This window comes from Lineus longissimus, chromosome 5 (genome assembly GCF_910592395.1).
Source record: "Lineus longissimus chromosome 5, tnLinLong1.2, whole genome shotgun sequence".
Taxonomy (NCBI): Eukaryota; Metazoa; Nemertea; class Pilidiophora; order Heteronemertea; family Lineidae; genus Lineus; species Lineus longissimus.
In genome coordinates, this window is record NC_088312.1 from 7,249,956 (window position 1) to 7,270,285 (window position 20,330).

Sequence of the window (20,330 nt, forward strand, 5' to 3'; positions counted from 1 at the left end):
AGAAAGTTCCCCGAGCAGCATTTCACTCAGGGGTTTCCTGTAGGGAGGCCTTATTCTACACAGTATCGATGTAACATGTAAATATCGTGTAATAGATGGTTTGCGAAACTAAATTTCGGCCACTTCCACCGCATTGCAAACACGGTGAGAAAGTCGAGACAATCATAACTGGATGGCACTGAACATGACTTCCTCACCGTGCTGGCATAAGAGATCAGCTGTACCAAGAGTCTCCTGCCAGATTCATTACATGTACGTTGTTTGCCGAGACTAATGAGTCTTCCGAACTGTTGGTGAAAATACAGAATAAGTTTGGCACTGAGAAAACATTTGAACTAATCTTATTTATTTGAAAAGATGCAGTAACAAAACAGGACAATTGTTCGTAGATACATTGTAGCACATGCTCCACTTCACAAGACAAAGGAGCAAAAGCGTGCGAATGGGGTCAGTCATTACCACACAGGATCGTCCACAACTTACAGGGATTTGATGCAAATAGCCATCTAATTAACCAAATAATTATCCATTTGCATCAAATCCCTGTTGTTCACAGCATGCAGAATGTATACCACACCAACTTCAGCCCAGCATGAGGCTAATTGAATGAAGATATTGTCATGGAGCAGGTCTTTATCAATAGTGGTGGACATGAGATGACCAGCATGAGATATGCCACAGACAATGTTGCCAAAATGATATTGTTAACGGTAGACCCCAAACACAAATACTCTGTGAAGAAACGAATGGATCACATTTATAAATATCAGTATTCCAATTTAAAAACTACACACACACTTAGGATTATAGGATTAGGTTGATAAGATGAAGGAAGAAGATCTGTACATAGTCACACAAGCAAGGCCCTTTTGCTCGAAATGTAACATCACAAACGGACTATGTTTTGTCACGGTCCTTATAACGCCTCACAGACCTTCATTATTCATCTTTGGTGATTGGTTCTCTCGACACTTAATCTGACAGCCAAATATGATATGCAATCCTTACAGGGTACATGTAAAAGCACTTTTTGGAATCAAACTGGAATTGACCTGAAACTCATTGTCTTTCCCGGCTGTCAGAATATTGTTTTGAGAGACATTCAGATGTATGCTAGTTCCTATTAATCCTCATCCCAATCGTTCTTCTGCTTTGGTGCTTTTGGTCCCCCAGCAGCCTTCGCCATGATAATCTGAAAAGGAATGGAACAAATTTAGTTTTCCTGAGTTGGTGCTAATTACAAAGATAACTCATTAAGCTCAACAACACGAACAATTCAAATGAAAAAATTTGGTACAACCTTTCCAAAAGTGTTCAACTTGGAATAAATCAATAATACATAACTCAACCCAGATAAAAAAGAAGCAAGAGCCACTCAAGTGGTGCCAGCAGATACGTACCTGGTCGACCCTCAAGACGGTGTTGGCAGCGGCTGTGGCAAACTTGATAGCCCAATACTTGGTTGCGTATAGATCAATAATTCCTGCCTTGGCGACATCCTTAGTTTCTGGTCCTTCAGCCTGCAGAGAGAAAGGAGGGTAAGTGGACTTCATTTAGCAACCAGTGTTGAATTACTTAAATGCTGACTATGACAGGGAGTGTTGGCCAGATCATTAGAAAACAACACATGTTATGCATGTAATAAAAGCAAGATTCATTGGTTAGTTTTATTGGAAAGTCAGGATCAGGCCTTTTTGTTAGTATTTCATTCAACTCACCTCAATATCGAATCCAGCATTCACGCTTCCCTTCTGATGCTCAGCATAGAGTTTTGAGAGAACCTCCGTTGATCGGACTCCAGCATTATCGGCCAAGGCTCTTGGCAGTGCTTCAAATGCTTCAGCGTACTTCTTGATGGCGTACTGTTCCAGACCGGCGCATGTCTCGCCGTACGATGTGATTCGCTTGGCTAGCTCGATCTCTGTCGCGCCAGCACCGGGCAGGTAGCGACCATCCTGAAAGCGGAAAACAAAGAGATCAAGATATACACAATACGCTTCATACCTGTAAAAGTCAACGCCCTCCGATTCAAGGCAAAGGCATGTAATTAGAAAGGTAAGACAATGATCATGCAGGTTTTACATGATGAAATAAGATCCGAACATGGTGTAGGTGAAGACACTGTGTAGACGCTATTCAGGTGGTTTTGGTGCGTCTGTTTCACTTAAGCCTAACATACGGTATTTAAGGGCTTTTGTACAGGCCCCCTTCAACTGGCTAAATAGCGTCTACACAGTATATGAATTTGTACGAGATCTGAATCGAACATAGACCTAGAAGAAGATCTACATCTGATAACGATCCGAAGTTGGTGTATGCAGACGTTTATAAGTGACATCAACTTGAACTAATGCCACCAGGTCATGCTGCAAGAGATTCTTATACAAACCCTGGGAAGGAAAAGCAGACAAACTTTGAAACATGACTAACAATAGACAAATGAACAATATCCGAGATTTTTGCACTTTTCATTCGAGTCCTATTACCTTTGTCATAACCTTGAAAGTGTTGACCCCATCATCAATAGCTCGCTCAATGTCATCCATGATGTTATCAGTTGATCCTCGGATGACAATCGTCGCCAGGGAAGTGTCTTCTTTCTCTGTAACAGTGAACCAAAACATATTAAGGCACATCTATTGGATCAAGACCAAGAGGCGAGGAGCAACTTGAAGGACTTAGAGGTAGCTTCCTTGCAGCCCAAAAAAGACTGAGACATTGAGGACATCCACACAAAATCTATCAATGTTACTGTCGTCACCAATGTTTCAAAGTGAAATAAGAGAGCGACTCTTTAGCCGGTACCTTTGAATAAAATTTTTAATGACATGTCGGAACCTAGCCTAGAATAAAACCTATGGCACAGGTGGTATTCTAATAGAGATTCCAGTTGATCTCTGCACAGTCAATTCAGGACAACAACAGAATGGTATCCCTTTCTGACATGCAAGAGAAAGCGTCAATGCGCCAGTGTCTACTCTCATTGTCATTGTCGCTGTAATCACACACCTTGCTTGAAAACGATAATTGGTGTATCGCCGACTTCGTCCTGGTAAACATGATCACAGTGTCCACATTCCTCAGCTGTTGGGGGAGTCTAAAAGAAAGCAATCATGTCAGTAAATCACCTGGTAAATGTGTTATTTTTATTACTACGACCAGTGATCAATCGAACACAACAATTATCATATTAACTGCAGACCAGCAATCTTTTTCAGCAACACACAGAGAAATCAAGATTTGTCCAACAATAAGGATGTTTGATGTAACAAGGTGTGCAGATTGCAATTCAAGTCGTGTCCATGGATCTTAGCGCCATCTTTACCACAATACAAGTACATCATTGGATTAGAAATACTCACAATTCTAGGTAAGGCTGTTGCACCGATTGCTTTACAAAGTCTCCTAAGGTCAAACTTGGACATTAATCGGATGATCATAAGCTTGTGCTTATTGGCGTAGTGAAGGGCCAGTTCTCCCACCTTTCCTCCAGTTACAATTAGATTCACACCAGTGTCGGCTATGGCCTTGATTTGCTGGAAAAGAAAGAGTCTCACCATTGGCATGTTTATGGGTCCAGGTAGTTGGTAAGGAATAAAACAAGATAACGCTTTTCCCAATGTTCAAGAAATGAATGAAATGAAGCAGCCAACCAAGGACAAGACGACAAATACAATGAAAGAGTGCGACTTACTTCTTCCATTAAATTCTCCTCTCCTTTACTGAAGTCTAGTAATTCTTGACCAGTCTTGATGAGAACAGTCCCCTAAAATGGAAAGGCAATCGAGTAAATATTGCTTCTTGTTTAAAACTTTTGACGATCATATAAGAATAGAAGCAGAAAATCAAAACAATGTTGGAACCTTGCCTAGAATAAAACCTATGACACAGGTAGTTTTCTAATAGAGATTCCATTCAATCTCTGCATAGTCACTTTAGGTCGAACAACAGAATGGTGTCCCAAGGTGACATGCAGTTGCAATTTACTGACAAAAAGCTGCTTTGTATCTACACCGCGGTACTTGATGTCGGTTATCAATGGTAGCAGTGGGAATAAATGAAAAGACTTTCGATTCTTTGTAGCATAGATATTGTCAACCTGGAAATATTTGCCGCCATTGTTCTACATCTAAGGCAGAGCAGAAGTAGAATGTAAAGCCCTTGGCAAATGCAATGACAAAGCACAGTTAAGAGAATCAGACAGCAGAAAGGGAAATCTGGCTTTTATCATAAGCCAGGTTTATCCAGCTCTTACATACCTTTGTCTCTGTCTGCATGGAGTCCAAGGGACATGAGTATACCGCTATCTTAACATTGTCAACTTTGTTGATGTCACTCTCGATAATACGTTTAAATACCATTCCCTGTATGACTTCTGACTGATGGATACCAGCACCCTGGAAGCAATAATAGGTGAAAATGTCAATAAATTGTCATCAACCGCTCTGTCAAAAGAGCGGCCAGACATTCAACCATGACTACTGTTCTTGATAATGATTTATTTTAAATATCACTAGACTGCATACTTGGGGCATTTGATTTAATTAGACAAGTTTTGCATCGTCTCTGCAACATGACCAGAATTAATCTTATTATGAGAGGGGCATTTTAACCACTTACCACAATTTTTGATACCCTAACATTGTCAACGTTGAAGAACCCCTTCTCTGGAAGAACTGACACTGCAAAAGAACATCATTACACACTTATGAAAAGAGTGACTAAAGCTAGTTACTGCAATCCCTTCCCACACTTTACTGAATTGGGTGCACATGATGCGAGGAGCTTGTTTGACTTCAGACATCACAAAGACTTTATAGATTTTATGATCTGTATCAGTTTTCTTAATCATAAACAGCTCCTACGAGCCTGCCAACTCTTACCCCGTGTCGGCTTAATCGGAAGCCTAGGCATTTGTTCGACACATGTTGACGTACCACTTACCAGAGGCCTGGGAAATAATATCTGCCAGGAAGTCTTCATTTCCATATTGTTTACTCATTACAGACGCTCGGATGGCCTTCTTGACTTCTTCCCTGTCACGCAGATCCTTAAGTTTGCCACACTCCAATTCTGAGAGGGAAGACGACAAAATACTAGTACAGTATGTAATGTACAATGATAGAAAGCCTGTGTTAGTGAGATTGTACGAGATGGTCAACAGTTGAACAATGTATAATAGTGATATTAACTGTAAGTACATACCTTTTGGTTGTTTTTTTACATGTACAATTACAGTGCTTGCACAAGCTGTAAATAGAAGATATCCTTACCTGGTAATACTTCCAAAGCCTTCTGACAAGCCAATTCGTAACCTTCAATCACCTCTGTCACAGACAAACCCTGCAAGTAAAAACAGGTTCACAGATTAGACAGAACAATTGGCATCTGACCGTAGTGCACTTGTAAAAATGTGAGGCCCGTCTTGGAGGAGGAATACTCCTCAGAGAAAAACAGCTCAAAGGGCAGAGGAAACACTGAAGAAGAAGACTCACCATCCTAATGAGTTGTTCAGCCTCCTCGAGCAATGCACCAGCAAAAACAAGGACAAAGTTGGTTCCATCACCACATTCCTGTTCCTGTTGCTGTGAAGCCATGACCAGCATCTTGGCAGCTGGGTGCTGCACCTCGAGCTCCCTTAGAATCGTGGCTGCATCGTTTGTAACAAACAATTTCTCCAGATGGTTGATGACCATTTTATTCTGACCTGGAAGAAAGGAGGACATCAAATACATTTTTGTAAGTTTTGAAGGAGTTCCTTACACTCTATGCGAAGTGATTGAATTGTCTGACTCCATTTCAAATGTGAAAATCCTGTTATGCCAATAAATGTGTAACATTCAGATGTTCTTCACCAGTTTCCTCAATTTTTATAACAAATTTCTAACTACAATTTCTAGCTCGTCTGGCCAGTGAGTGGGCAGCGGACTGAAAGTGGTATTCTTCATCATATTAGCCTTACCATTTGGACCATATGCAGACCGCGTCGTCTTTGCTAGCTCACTGCAGGCATCAATATTTCGATAAACTGCTTCTTCTAGGCCACTGTAGTGCTGAAAGGTAAACCTAAGTCTCAGTATCACCATCATGACTAAAAAGAATCATCGTGGCTGCCAGGGCTGTCCTCTTGATGATGCAAAGACTATTCATTATCTTGAGAGGGTTATCAAGAAGGTGCAAGAAGGTGTGTAGTTTATCGAGCAAAACAACCACACTTCTTTTAGCATGTTTAGTAATTGATATGAATAGCTAATTTAGGTCAAATTGGGTCCATAAATTACACCGATAGTCTATAAGGTACAAGGGCATACAGTGCCATTGGCATATCTGGCAAAGGGCCTATGGTCATGTCATTGATTGATCAGATGAGTCACCGAGTTTCACCGATGTCGATGAATCAATTCTTTCTATAAAACTCACAGCGTCTTACTCTTACACTAAAAGACTAATTTTGAGGCTAGCATATGCCAACAGCAAATACAATCAAACAGTCACGTTATCAGGAGGTGAGCATTTCATCAAAGATTTATCGATGACAAAATTACAGTATATGCTGCAGGTGTAGTATTCATATAGTGTGTGTATTGGTAGTGCTTTACGCCGTACATTTGCATGAAGAATGTGCTAGAAGGAACATGTCTGCGTGCATGGGGAACATGTGAGCTCACAAACTCGGTCACATTAACATAACTACTGGCAGATTTGGAATGAAATGTGGCACAGGGATGCGGAAACTAGTTCTCTAAAGGATCAACAGAACGAATGGGAATTTCAAATCACCTTGGCACCATCTTTCATCATTTGGGCGAAGCCCGGCGGTTTAGGAACGTGCATTGCCATCTTGCTATTTTTGCAATCCCAGAATGCCGACTTCGGAGGAAATTGCGTATTTTCGAGTTGAACGCATGCGTAGTTGAAAGACACATGAACGAAGGCGATTTGTTACATCTTCGAAATACATATTGAGGTATGTCGGAGTTCGTCTTGTAACAACAGGTGACGCCACTATTAGTTCATGAGTTATGAACTGATGGTGGCGTCACCTGTTATTTCTAGAAGAACTCCGACATCCCTCGAGCTCGCAGTGTACATCGAGGATGTAACAAATCGCTGAAGGAAGGGACAACAAAAAGACAGAAATTTTCTCGTCTTTTCCTATTTTTGTTGAGATCTAAACCATAGATTTCGATATCCTTACTCAAAAAAGAGGACTCAGAACATGAAGAGGCGAAATGCCGACTGTGCTAAGCTCCGACGGCCAATTAAAAGGAGCAAAATCACTGATGGTATCTACGGAAGGTATGGTGAAAAAGGCAAAAATGTTTCTGCTGTGACTTTGTCATTGTGTAATGTGTGTGCGATGCATGTCAATGATGTACACAGTCGCACTTTTTACTTTGCGGTGTGCATGTTGTGATATATATCAATATGCTGCGCATTGTGCAGTGGTGACAGTGCATGATGTTGTCAACAGCCTCGACAACAGATTGCTTCATTTTGATTGTATAAAGTCAAGTGATGATTAATCAAAATTTCTTAGACCAAGTCATCCATCAAGAAGACTGACCGTCCATGCGCTGCACAGGCCTGTTCCAGGCATTGAGCATGAGGCAGAGATTAGACCAAGAAGAAGAATCGTTCAAGAAGAAGCAGCAAACTACCTCTGAACCTCAGTCATGAGCTCACATTTGTTTCTCGTTATACTTACACTACAGGCCTACAATACATCACTTCAGAAATCTTAAAAATTGCTCTCATTTCACAATTGCTCTCGGATTTTCATCAAACCTACCTCAAATTGAGTGTTGCAGTATGTCCCTGCGTTTTAATCCATTCAAAAGTTCATTCCGACCACAACCGCTCAAGAAAACTGGTGAGATAGACAGCCGAAATATTTGATATGTATGTTAGTTGAACTTACAGACAACTTAAAATGAGGAAGTCTAGAATGGACTTTGTTTCCCTTGTACTGATTACTGCTCATTGAAGTTAAAAGTCAGATCCCAGGTCTCAGGCAAAATTGGTATAAAAAAAAACAAGCCTGGTGCTTTTTACCCCCTCGCTGCATCCTCTACATCTGGGCTGATGATAGATCCTACCAATCAAGTGATGTCTGATGACTCGTCTAGCTATCTATCTAATCAATGCATGCCATATTGGAATATTCTGCATTACCTGCTGGTGCACTAGAACCACCTCGTCCTGCTGTCCTGAACCTGAAGTAGCTGGCAAATGCATGTGCTGTGACAGATGACTGATGATACCATTTGTATTAAAGAGGTCTTTGTTAAAATTAGATTTTAGATAAAAAATCTGTATTCCCAACAGCATTATTCTACATTGTATCACATCATTTTAAAGTCATACCATGCCATCAATTCAAAAATAACATTCCGCTCTCCAGCCATGCATATCTCCAGGATTGTAGTGCATATTGTGTGTAGTAATGTCTTTCAATGTCATGCTGTCATTCAGCCAGGTTAGTGCAGGTTGACCTTGATTGATAATGTGTTCATGTACATAGAATAGGGGTATGGAGTCAGACTGTCACTGTCAGTGTCAGGATACATACATGTACATAACCTCCCCATTTTAAATGTTATCATGTCATGAATGGCTGGCAGACTTCCTGGTTTTGAGTGGCTATCATTATCTAAACATGTCTAAATGTCATGGCTGATAGCTCAGATAAACCATATTATTAGAAATTGGCCTACTTTCTTAGAGTCGTCTTGAAGTCATGTGTCAATATAAAGTGCTCACTGAAAAATAGATCAGTTGTAACATGTACACAGTAATTAAATTATTTTTTTCGTGTGTGATGACTTCATCACATGTGTCAATGTGATGATTGATTTTAAAAGCTAAATTTTAAAGATGATTCTGATTGGCTCATTATAGTGGCAGCATCTTGCATCAAAACGGGAGTCATGTGTTTGGCGGTGATGAGAGTAGAGACCAGTGCTGGGAATACAACGTGGGGTTACCCTTGGAGTCTTGAGTGTGATAGTCAGACTGAATTCTTGTACATGTACTTGGACATGTTTCACCAAACTTTCTGTTTCTCTTATTGATTACTCTACAGTCAAACATTGTGATCTCTGGTTACAAAATGGCTCGAGTTTGGAACTAAAACTTGTAGAATAAAAGAGCTCTGCCCACTTTACCATTAGTGGCCAAAGAAGACTGTCAACTGAACCCAGGTCTTTAATTCCTCAAAGATCATGGGTTGCCTTGGCAACGGCAGTCATTGACAGTGTAGATTCTACCTGTAATTGTGGGCTCTGTGATGGTGTGCATTATGAGTCTGATGTCACCAGAATCATGCCATAGTTTATGTTTCATTGTGGTGTAATTGTGTTTTTTTTCACAGTTCTTGAAAGTAAATTGACCTAAATTCGATTATCTACAATCTACAATGCATTTTCAAAGCTCAAATTGACTGGTAACGGAAGCGTTTCAATTGTTATGGTCTCCATTGTTCTATGCAAAAGAACGGTAATTGAATCAGCAATCGATGCGCAGCTTTTCTTGCTGTTAGTGTTAATGTTAGCATTCATAAAGCCTCGTTTAGTTGTGTATCTAAAAAAACAATATAAAATGGTGACAGTCAGCCATAAATACTGCTAAAGCCTACATTTGTATTCCATTTGTTAAAAATTTGAAAATTGTAATTGAATTTGAAAATTTCAAATTGCGTAAATACCTACCGGTCCTGATGAATATAAATTTCAACAAGGACTATGATTGAGTGTTGTGTATGCAGATACAAATACTACCAAGTAGAATTCTCAGCAAATTTGTTAACACAATATTAACTGTGAAATGGCATTGTAACTGCCTTTCTTATGCTCTACCAGTATAAAATTAAAGCGAACTGGAAAAGGATTAAAGAGGTTTTGCTACCGTGTCACTCCTTGTCTTCCCTTTGCCATGCCAGTATTAAAAAAAGGATCAACGCGTTCCCTCTTCATTGTTTTATCATTTCTGTCTTTGCAGTGCTTTTCTGTACCTGAAGTTCCTCCTAGTATGGGCCCTGGTGCTGATGGCGGACTTTGTCCTGGAGTTCAGGTTTGAGTACCTGTGGCCGTTCTGGTTGCTTTTGCGAAGTGTTTACGACTCATTCAAATATCAAGGCTTGGTAAGATTTTAATTTTGGATTCATGGATAGGTTTCATAAGTCAAGTGACTTGGAAGGCATTTTGCACTGAGCAAGGGTGGTCTGGTTGGAGCAGCAGAATGAGGCACCAAATTGCCCCCTCTTAGACCATGAGACCTACATGTACGGCACTCTCCAAAATTAAAACTGTAAACGAATTGTCAAAATAAGGAAAAATGCACGTCTTTTCTCCAGCAGTGGCAACAGTCATGGCTTGTGCCGTACTCGTAAATTCAGTCCAGATTAATCCAGTTGGACCAATAATTTCACAAGGTTGGATTTTTTGCATATTATTTTGTGTCTTTTTCAGGCATTTTCTGTATTCTTTGTGTGTATCGCCATTACATCTGATGTGATATGTTACCTGTTCATCCCAGTGCAGTGGCTCTTCTTCGCCGCCAGTACGTACGTCTGGGTCCAATACGTTTGGCATACAGGTGAGTCGGCGTCGCCCAAGAAAACTGCACATTCTGCTTGAAAAACCAAATTGATATAGTGGCTTCTGGATAGGATGGGTAATAATGTTTGCAGTTGTAAAGGACTTTGAGACAGTTTGATAATACAGTGAAAGCGTTATATATAAGAACACACTATATTATTTATACAGTTGAACCTCTCTATTATGGTCACCCTTGGAACTGACGAGTGCTGTCCTTTATATGGAGGTGTCCTAATTAGAGAGGTCAAATTGAAAAGAAACAACCAATTTGGGATCAAAACTAGTGTCTTTTATAGATGTTGTCCTGAATAGAGAGGTGTCCGCAGAGGGAGGTTCAACTGTATTAATTATCATTACATGACTCTTAAGTTTTACCCCTGCCCCCGTGTCACTTTTGTGAAAGATAATTTGAAGCTTCAAGGGTTAAAATTCATGCAGTTCTTGTGTGCTCATTTTATCACGATAGAAATGAGCTGATTGATTCCTGTATGTTAGCCCTTGATGGATGTAGACGCAGTAACACCTAGTGGTGCATGGGTGAAAATTTAAATTAGCACCATCTAATCAGACACCCTGGCATTCTCAGTGTTTTAAACCATTTCACGACTCGGTGGGGCAGCAAACCGGAAGCCCAACCTTTGCACACGCATTCTGTCACACCACATGAATGTTCGTCTAGTATGAAGGTTCATGTAGCTGTCACCAAATGTGACCAGGCATAATAAACGTTAGAACTTGATATTCATACCGGTCGAGATACAATAACATAATCAACAACATCTGTGCACGTTTTGATGAAAAACATGGAAAACAAACACTGTACATCTGTACATGCTGTATGCATTACGGTATATACATGATTGACAACTGGGTGTCATACTGTCTCTCCGCCTTTGTACATAAGCAGGCTGCATTATTATTAAACATGGCTAGTGTTTGCTGCTGAAAATTTTTTTGTTTTACAAATGCCATATCTTCGCTAGTTGTGCATTTGTCACCCAAATTGTCACAGACAAAACACCGTCATCAGTACCAGTGGTATTTGTGCTGGTATCGGTTATATGTGGGTCTTCCTGGTCCATAATGTGCCATCACAGATAGTTAGTTTATCACATCAATCGTCGGTATTGTTGGCACTGATAATGACCTGAACAAATTCCCTGCAAAATTGCGACATCATTTATGTATAATAATATCACAAGTCAAACAATTTTCCCCAGGGACCTGTCATGCAAGGATTTCTTTAAGGGCCTTACATGTATTTGATTATAAGCATGATAATTAGAAGAGCACCTGCTGCCAAAAGAAATTAAAAAATGTGTCAATCAACGCGTTGTCAAATGTGTGTGGTTGGTTGTCAATGGTTGCATCAGCATGCGGCTGTCATTACTCAATTGCTCAAGAAGCTTCATGTACTAGACTATACTAGACCATCATTCCTGCCACTCTTTACAACTACAAAAACAATTTCTTATATGGCGCTTTATTTTGTACTACATTCTCAAAGCACTTCACATTTCTTCCCTAGTCTTAGCTGAAACCTTTCAGTGGAACAGATGAGCTCAAAACCTGAAAAAAAGTGTGCCTAACTTAATCCTGAGCATGTGAGCTGCTGCTGTTGAGAGCCAGTGAGTTCTCTGATAACTTTCATATTTGAGGCCTGAGCTTTAAGATTTCATGTGATGACTACTGCTTCTTTTTCAGACCGGGGTATCTGTCTTCCCACAGTTTCCCTCTGGTTACTGTTCGTCTGGGTTGAAGCGTCTGTCCGGCTGCGCGAACTCAAAAGTCTGCCACTTCATTTAGATCTCTGTCGACCTTTTGCTGCACATTGGTAAGTTGGATTAGAGAGGGATCGCAATGGTTAAGTTCAGGCTACACCTGCCAATATTTCAAAAACCTCTGGCTGTTTTGAGTCAAAGCTGTCACGGAAGATGAGAGTAACGTTGTAGATCCTTATGATGCACATTTTGTGTTTGAAGTCATGCTCGTTAGCTGAAACAAAGATGTTTTCTTAAGGTACATAACTTCAATATCGAATACACATTCCTATGAGTGTGTCTTTTCTGTCTTGACAAAATGTTTGAAATACATTCTATTTGTAACAATAGTCTTTTCTCTTTCCAGTATTGGATACCCAATGGTGACGCTAGGATTTGGGTTCAAAAGTTACGTTTCTTATAAAATGAGAGTGGTAAGTATTGACTGTGCAACCATTCTTAACAGCTACATTTATCAGTCCACCGGGTATCATCACATGAATATTCTTCATTTGCTGTACATGGCCTTTAATTGTCATTAAAAAGTTGGCATGCTGGGAATGGCACATAGAGGAACAGATGTATTTATCATTTCCTCCTAATCATGTTTGCTTCACATGTTGTTCAGTATTGCATATCAGTTGACCCAGAATCTAAATGTAATCAATCCGTGCTTTGTAGAATTGGGTGGACAGTCAATATTGTGTAGTGTTATTGATTTTTATTGCCCTTGAAACCAGAGGTCTATTAATTTTTACTGCCCTTGAAACCCAACTTACCTCCAATATAGGAAATCAAAGTCTCTGGTACAGCTGGGGGGGGGGGGGTACAGTGTCTCATTCGAATAGTTTTAAAATTGACAGTTTTCGCATTGTGTAATGCTGTTTTTCTCTTTTACTCTTTACAGAGAAAACAGAAAGATGTTCAGAAAGATAATGAGTTTTATGTTCAGTTACTACAGCAAGCATTGCCACCTGAACAGCAAAATGCAGCAAATGCTGAAAAAGCTAAAGGTTTGTATAAACAATTGTATTATATTTCTAGCATTTGGCAAGTTTGGTACCCTGAGAGAGAAGAACATGTACAGGATGACCTCAAATTGTCCACTTTTCTCATCTTTCATTGCTATGATTCCACAATAGTGAACCTTGCAATCAGTTAACCCTTGGCCCCACGCCCCGCAAAGATGAGTTTTAAGTCTCTACTACCTGCATTATACTCGCTGGATCATTCTTCTGTGGGTTAAGCCGGTTATCGAGCTGCCGTATCTTATACAATGTTAGTGAATCTGGCTGGAAGGATGTACATGTAGTCTACTTGTAATACATGAATCCCGTTTTTGAATTCTCATCCTTGCCTTGAAATTTTAGCGTTAACTTCCAAAACTTCAAGCCAAGAGGAGGTAATCTCAAATGGTAGTATAGCGGGAAAAAAATCATCGCCGACAAGCAATGGTGTCTCAACCCAAAAAACAGAGCCTGAAAAGGACTGGAAGAAACACAATAACAATAGTCAGATAGAGGATTATGAATATATTGAGCAGACGCTACCCAAACACAATGTAAATGATTTCATTGAAAATGATGAGAACGATCACGTGAAAGCCTACAAAGATAAAACGGTGAACAAAAGTACAAAATTTGTGAGTTCGAAGGATCGAGATTCGTCCTCTTCCAAGAAGTCTAAAAGTAACAATGTGAAGGATACGCCGTCTGCTACTACCACCACTGCCAATAACATATCCAATTCATGTAACAAGGAGGACTATATATGTAGGTGAGTATCATGGGTGGATGTGATGGTGAGTGGACAGTGTCCTGGATTACTGACAGAGGGAGGGATTGGGTTCAAAAAATCGTTTCTGAGCCACTTTGTTCTTGCTGCGTTAAAGTTCATTGTAAAGTGCTGTATGTTTTCCAGCTGTACAGTTATCTTTTTTCCTATTTTAGGATTGAGTCTGAGCTGAAGCGTATAAAAATGGAGTTACAGTCAAGTCGTAACTTGGAGCAAGAGCTTCGTTCACAAGTCAACAACTTCATCACCGGTGATAAATCTCTGAAGAGTGAGTTGTATCAACTACAGCAGGATAATGAAAGCTTACAGACAAAGTAAGTGTAGATATTCTTCTGCTTCTGCAGGGTTGACTCTGCACTTGGAGATGTTTTTCTCCAGAGGCCTCCAAGGCGTTATGAGGGTTTTTTGGTTGAGCAGATCATCTGAGGTCTACTGAAATGTTTTAGGACAGACTGGGGTTAGAATGTGAAGTCAGATGTTAACCAATATCGTAGAATGCTATTGGACTAAAACCAAAAAACTTCCTCTTTCAGATTACACAATCTTGTAACCAGTCGTCAACAGGACAAGCAGATCCTTGCATCATTAGAGAAAAAGTTATTAGAGGAGCGTAAATGTAAGGCGGCCACCGAGCATCAGTTACTCACGGAACGTAAAGCGAAGAAGGCTGAGGAGGCCGCTGCTGCTAGAGCGGTCGCTATGGCTACTGCCGCTAGGTAAGCCCTTGCACTTCTCCTCCATTGACTGCAGTCATCAACTTGTTTTTTCCCCAAATTTCCCATTTGCTCCGTAACTACTTACGACTATTTTATTTTTGTATACGCTAACATCTTATCTCTCTGGTTGAAATCTCATTTCTGCAATTGCGGCAATACCCAACATGCAATCACTTTTGATAAACATGTAGTAGTGGTCTATGAGTACCTATTGGGTACAACGTACATCCTATTCTTCCGGAAAAAACTGAGTAAAAATTACAAAATTGCCTTTTTACTTTGAAACTGGTACAATGTACATTTAGACTTCCCGTCTCTTATGAAACTCATCCTCCACATTTCAGGGTTGAATGTTCTGACATGTGTAAGTCACGCCGTCGGGATTTAGAAAACGACTTGAAGCTGCTTCGCCGTGACTTGATGGTGCGAGAAGAACAGCTCTGTCAGAAAGAAAGAGAAGCTCAGGTACGGCGATTTGAGTGTTTTTTCTCGACAAAAATAAAAAAAAGGTTGCTGCACCTTGCCCCTCTAAAATGACTCCCTGTCTTTCTGTATATATTTAAATTTCTCTGCCTGTACATAGTTCTCAGGATACTGTATCTTATCATTCTATCCTCCGTCTATTTCAGTCTCTACGCCAGTATAAAGATGCTCAGAATGAAACTGATGTCCTCATGTCGGCGCTCGCGGCTATGCAGGATAAAAACGCACACCTTGAGACAAGTCTGAGCGCAGAGACACGACTCAAATTAGACTTATTCTCTGCTTTGGGTGAGGCTAAAAGACAGATAGAAATTCAATCAGGTGGGTAGACATTTTTAGCAATCATAGGATCGTCAAGCTCGACTCCCAGTCAGTCCCGGTACACTCATGTGATATAGAGGGCGACTCTAGTGTCCAGTATTGTTATAAAGCTAGTAATGTCCCCGTTGACACTCAACGGACCCACTAGAACTGAATTCCATGCTGACACATGGCAAAAGTCGCTTCATTTCTTTCTGAGTTTTGATAACAACCTCTCTTTTTGCAGAACTCCATAATCAGAAGGATCGTCAGATAGCTGAGCTGAAATCAAAGATCGCCGAGGTGATGGCCCTGATGCCGACGACGACATCGAGCTATAACAACACGATGACCGAATCGAGCCCGCTCTACACGTCGAAATATTCGCCCACTCCTGATGATGTCATTGCCAAGTCGAATCTGAATCCAAACGCTTCGGATTACACTCCAAAGGGAAATTGAATTGATGGTCTTGTTGAAATATCCTCGCCTGGTTGATACTGGTGTCTGTTGCTTGGTCATCTTGCAGTGCGGTGTTCAAATTTGGCTGCATAATCCACACCGAGGAAATATTGACACTTTTTGGAACACCCTGTGGCAAAGCTCCTTAAGTGTCAACCAACATTACAGCTCCAATCTTGCAAGGTTCCGTTGGATAACCAACACCTCAAGATCAGTATCAATACCTGAAACAAGTTATTAGAATCAATATTCGCATCCTTGAAAAGTCTATTGCTATTTCTGCGTGAATACAACCGTACAGTCATTGAACAGCAGCATCACTCCGGTGAGGATATTTGATAGAATTGTCGATGGTTGAGTCCAGAACTCCTCTGAATCAGTTGTAAAAGAAAGAAGACAATAAGAGAACCATCTTTTGTGCAATGTTATGTTGGGCTTCAGTGTAAGTCCAGTATCTCTGCTTGTTGCTACATATAGTTCTTGTTCATTTACCTCCAAGATGGTATGAATTGTGTAACGCTGAATTTTTCTGTTTGTTATTTTTGCTCAAAGAGAATCTGAAAATACCAACCTCTATCCTTGAAAACCGAAATTTGTTTCTTAGATATCTGTTTGGAGTATTGGTGACAGCCGACAACTTCAGCTTGTTTTCACACTGCTTCTGTGCCAATATGGCAAGGTGATTTGATCTTTGCCTTGCATTTTCGATAATGATCTCCTACAACAAGTTGGTCAAGAACAGTCATGTCCTGATACCATTAAAACTTGAACTTCGAAAGTTACGATTAGCATTTGTGTCCCATAGATTACATTGCTTCCTCCATAAACATTGCTCGAGCCCTGCATTACTTTTCATTACACTTCTGCTGATTATTGACCACTTTGAATTAGTTTGTGAATCTCACCGAATGCACAGTTGTTTTTTTAAATGAGGTGAAGTTACCACTTCTGCTGAATATTAAGTTGTGTTGTTTGTGGTCTTTATGTTTTAATCTTTTCATTTTCAGTTATATTACCACAAGACAAAGCACGCGGTTGAAACTGGTGATTGTCAAGCCTGGCATTTCAAGCCTTTATGTATCGGGGTGATTGACCAAATTACCGTAACACCCTGTAGAATTGTATTGACAATCACCTCACCGAGGGTTTCCCACCTCTCCGAGTGCCACCACAGTTGGATGTACCCAGGGCCCTGTTTAGAGATTGAATTCAGTCTGAGGCTTGATTTCCTCAGAGGTGGTTGGACTTGACTCGGAGAGGTGGGGATCCTCCCAGAGGACTTGCTGATTCCACATGGTGTGTATGACTTGCTAGTTATACTTACTTGTAAAAATAGACTGTGACACTCACTTCATGATGTATCATTATCTTCCTTTCTAAAATTTACAATTACAGGAGATAGAAGACATTGATTGATTCAGAGGAGTTTAGGATCTCATTTCAATTATGAACCAAGTCCTCAACTCGAGAGACAGGCTTGGCTTCCCCAGGTCTCCATATCAAGGGGGTACCCCACATTGTCTCACGAATCCTGGGATACCAGTCTCAGTCTCTCGGGTTGCGGACGTTGGCCCGGTCGTTCACATGTTGATGATAGTGCATATGTTGTGTAGTTAAGAGTACCTAAGTTGTAAAGAAGCTGCTACATGTATGTGTTATACAGTTATGTGCAGTGGTTTCTCCTGGGACTGACGGAGATAGGTAGATGAGTCACGTGGGAGATGCACCATCAGTATTGAAATCATTCTACTTAAACGTTCATTTTAAAATGTTAAATGGACAAAATATCTGTCCAATATCCATCTTGGAAAAATAGACAGAAAAACACTCAAATGTAATCTTTTTGCCTGTGGATTGCATACTATTTTGATTTGAATCGGTACAGAGTTCTGTTTCAAAGGTCAGTTGTCTGGTTTTTGTCTCGGACGACTGTCGTATAATGTTTGTAACTGGTAGGTTTTCAGACAATGCGGGAGGGAGTTTGTTTGATATTTTGTTTTCTGAAAGATATGAAAATGATTTATTTTGTCAATTCGGTTCCTTGGCGAATGCCATTGATTATCGGATTTAGGAACGACCAGGTAGCAGAGAGTTCCTGTCGTCATCCCACTGGTTGGGCTGATGATGTAAGGATGACCATTGCACACAGCTGTATCTGATTATTGTAAAGAAGAATCCGGATGATTCCACGCATCTTACGGTGCTAAAAGCACTTAAAGATGTAACTCAAGAGGGCTAGGAGGGCCTGGTCTCCTTCGAAAAAAAGGGTGGGTACATCTGATGTACGGGAGACCAACATTTACTGTTCATTTGGAGGCAGAAAATCATTTTGGATTGTCCTGCACTTTTGGTCCTCATGGAGTTACATGTAATTGATCTAAGAGAAGTGAAAAGCTGCCATATCAGTACATTTCAGAAAGGTTTTTGAGCGTTGTGATTTCCTAGTTGTTGGTGACATAAAATTTGCCCTTGCCAGAAGATCATGCTACGCTTAAATTTCGCTGAAAGTACTTGAATACCTGAGCAGTGAGGAGATTTAACCTTAGCTGAAACTAGTTTTGAAAAATTTACCAGTGGATAAACTTCTTACGTTAAGAGTGCTTCACAAATTTATATTCCTCGGAAATAAATCTCATGCTGACGGCACTGCAAGGGTTGAGGTTGTTGTAAGAATCGTGTTGTCGGGTAATGATATCCAGTACATATTTTCCATATTTTTTGTATGTTTTCTATGTGACTTGGCCAGGATTGGATGTATTCTGAATTAATTTTTTTTTCCATTTTGGGATTGTAATAGATTGTGTTGTTCTGTACATGTGGCATTGGGTGCAGTGTCGTTGGTTTGAGTACAACTTGAAATGTAACTGTCAGTTCCTGACAGTATAAACCATCAAACTTTTCCTAGCAAATGGTAATATTCGTTCCTCATCGGTGCGAGATACTTTGCCAGGTGCAAAGACTTGCTAACGAAATATTTGTCACTGATAGCTAGGAGATGAAATAACTCTACATGATATGCCCTGTGCCCAATCTGGGGCACAGGGCAAAGGAGTACACTCGGTCAGTTTGTGGTATCTTAGCATTGCAATCAAGTCGTTCAAAGTCCAAAAGATGACATTGAAGTTGTAGGTAACAATTGGTTGGTTTCTCTAGTGCAGCTTGTCTTAAGACAGGTCAGAAAATGTACCATCATGATTTCAATCATATCATTGACCAAATACTGTCATGTAGTTTACATTATAGATGTATGTGAGAATGCAATCCATTTGGTTAATGAAGGTGGCCTCTTCAAACTAATAATGTATATGATGATCATCTTGAACTTTAGCACAGAGAAACATTTTGTGCTAGGAGGCTGCCAAAGATGGGCTGAATTTTGGAATAATGAAGATCCACTCTGCTGCTGAGTGTACTGTAGATTATTTATCGATCATATTGTGCTTTTAGTCGAACTAGGTGTTTGTGTTTGGTGACATCATTCATGTTCAGTATTTGTTATTATGACTCAGTGCTCTGTTTTCTCTATGTTGAATAAATATTGAGCTAGTTCAATGCTCATGGCATATAAAAAAGAGTTCCTTTGGTATCAAAATGCCCCAGTACGGTTGTTTCTCATCTCAACATACTCGAAAACTCACTCCGAAAGGTTGTGTCAGCTTGGTGCTCACATGCTAGACGGTACATCCCAGTAAGATGGTTTCAACCCCCGTCTCAACATTATGGACGATCCACTCCGGAAGGTTGTGCCAATGCACTTTGCAGCACACCCCAGTAAGGCTGCCACAACGCTGGTCTCCACACTGGTCTACACTCAAGAAGGTGGTGTCCCAATAGACAGGACAGCACACCCCGCTAAGGTTGTCATAATTTAGGTCTTGACACTCCTGAAGATAGTGACCCAACAGACAGGGCAGAACACCTAAGGTTGCCCCAACTCCTGCTCCACACTCTCCAGAAGGTGGTGTCCCAAATGACTGGACAGCACAACCCAGTAAGGTCGGCCCAACTCACTCTCCAGAAGGTGGTGTCCCAATAGACTGGACAGCACAACCCAGTAAGGTCGGCCCAACTCCTGCTCCACACTCTCCAGAAGGTGGTGTCCCAATAGACTGGACAGCACAAGCCAGTAAGGTCGGCCCAACTCCTGCTCCACACTCTCCAGAAGGTGGTGTCCCAAATGACTGGACAGCACAACCCAGTAAGGTTGGCCCAACTCG

At 40.6% G+C, this 20,330-nt stretch overlaps 2 protein-coding genes across 2 annotated transcripts; one reads left to right on the forward strand and one right to left on the reverse strand.

Annotated features, from left to right (window-relative positions):
- Window positions 1–329: 329 nt before the first annotated feature.
- On the reverse strand, window positions 330–6,856 carry LOC135487609 (T-complex protein 1 subunit theta-like). The gene is made up of 14 exons (XM_064771559.1): window positions 6,781–6,856; window positions 5,963–6,053; window positions 5,496–5,707; window positions 5,274–5,343; window positions 4,945–5,073; window positions 4,621–4,682; window positions 4,260–4,397; window positions 3,695–3,766; window positions 3,363–3,536; window positions 3,010–3,097; window positions 2,487–2,602; window positions 1,719–1,955; window positions 1,401–1,520; window positions 330–1,192 (listed from the first exon to the last, which is right to left on the reverse strand). The coding sequence occupies exons 1-14, from the start codon at window positions 6,838–6,840 to the stop codon at window positions 1,124–1,126; spliced, it is 1,638 nt and encodes a 545-aa protein (XP_064627629.1). The 5' UTR covers window positions 6,841–6,856; the 3' UTR covers window positions 330–1,123.
- Window positions 6,857–7,110: 254 nt separating this feature from the next.
- Window positions 7,111–19,671, forward strand: LOC135488042 (macoilin-like). The gene is made up of 12 exons (XM_064772420.1): window positions 7,111–7,299; window positions 10,000–10,141; window positions 10,470–10,596; window positions 12,303–12,432; window positions 12,726–12,792; window positions 13,266–13,371; window positions 13,729–14,134; window positions 14,308–14,466; window positions 14,686–14,868; window positions 15,213–15,333; window positions 15,498–15,672; window positions 15,899–19,671. Exons 1-12 carry the CDS (start codon window positions 7,220–7,222, stop codon window positions 16,111–16,113), a joined length of 1,911 nt encoding a protein of 636 aa, XP_064628490.1. The 5' UTR covers window positions 7,111–7,219; the 3' UTR covers window positions 16,114–19,671.
- Window positions 19,672–20,330: the final 659 nt, after the last annotated feature.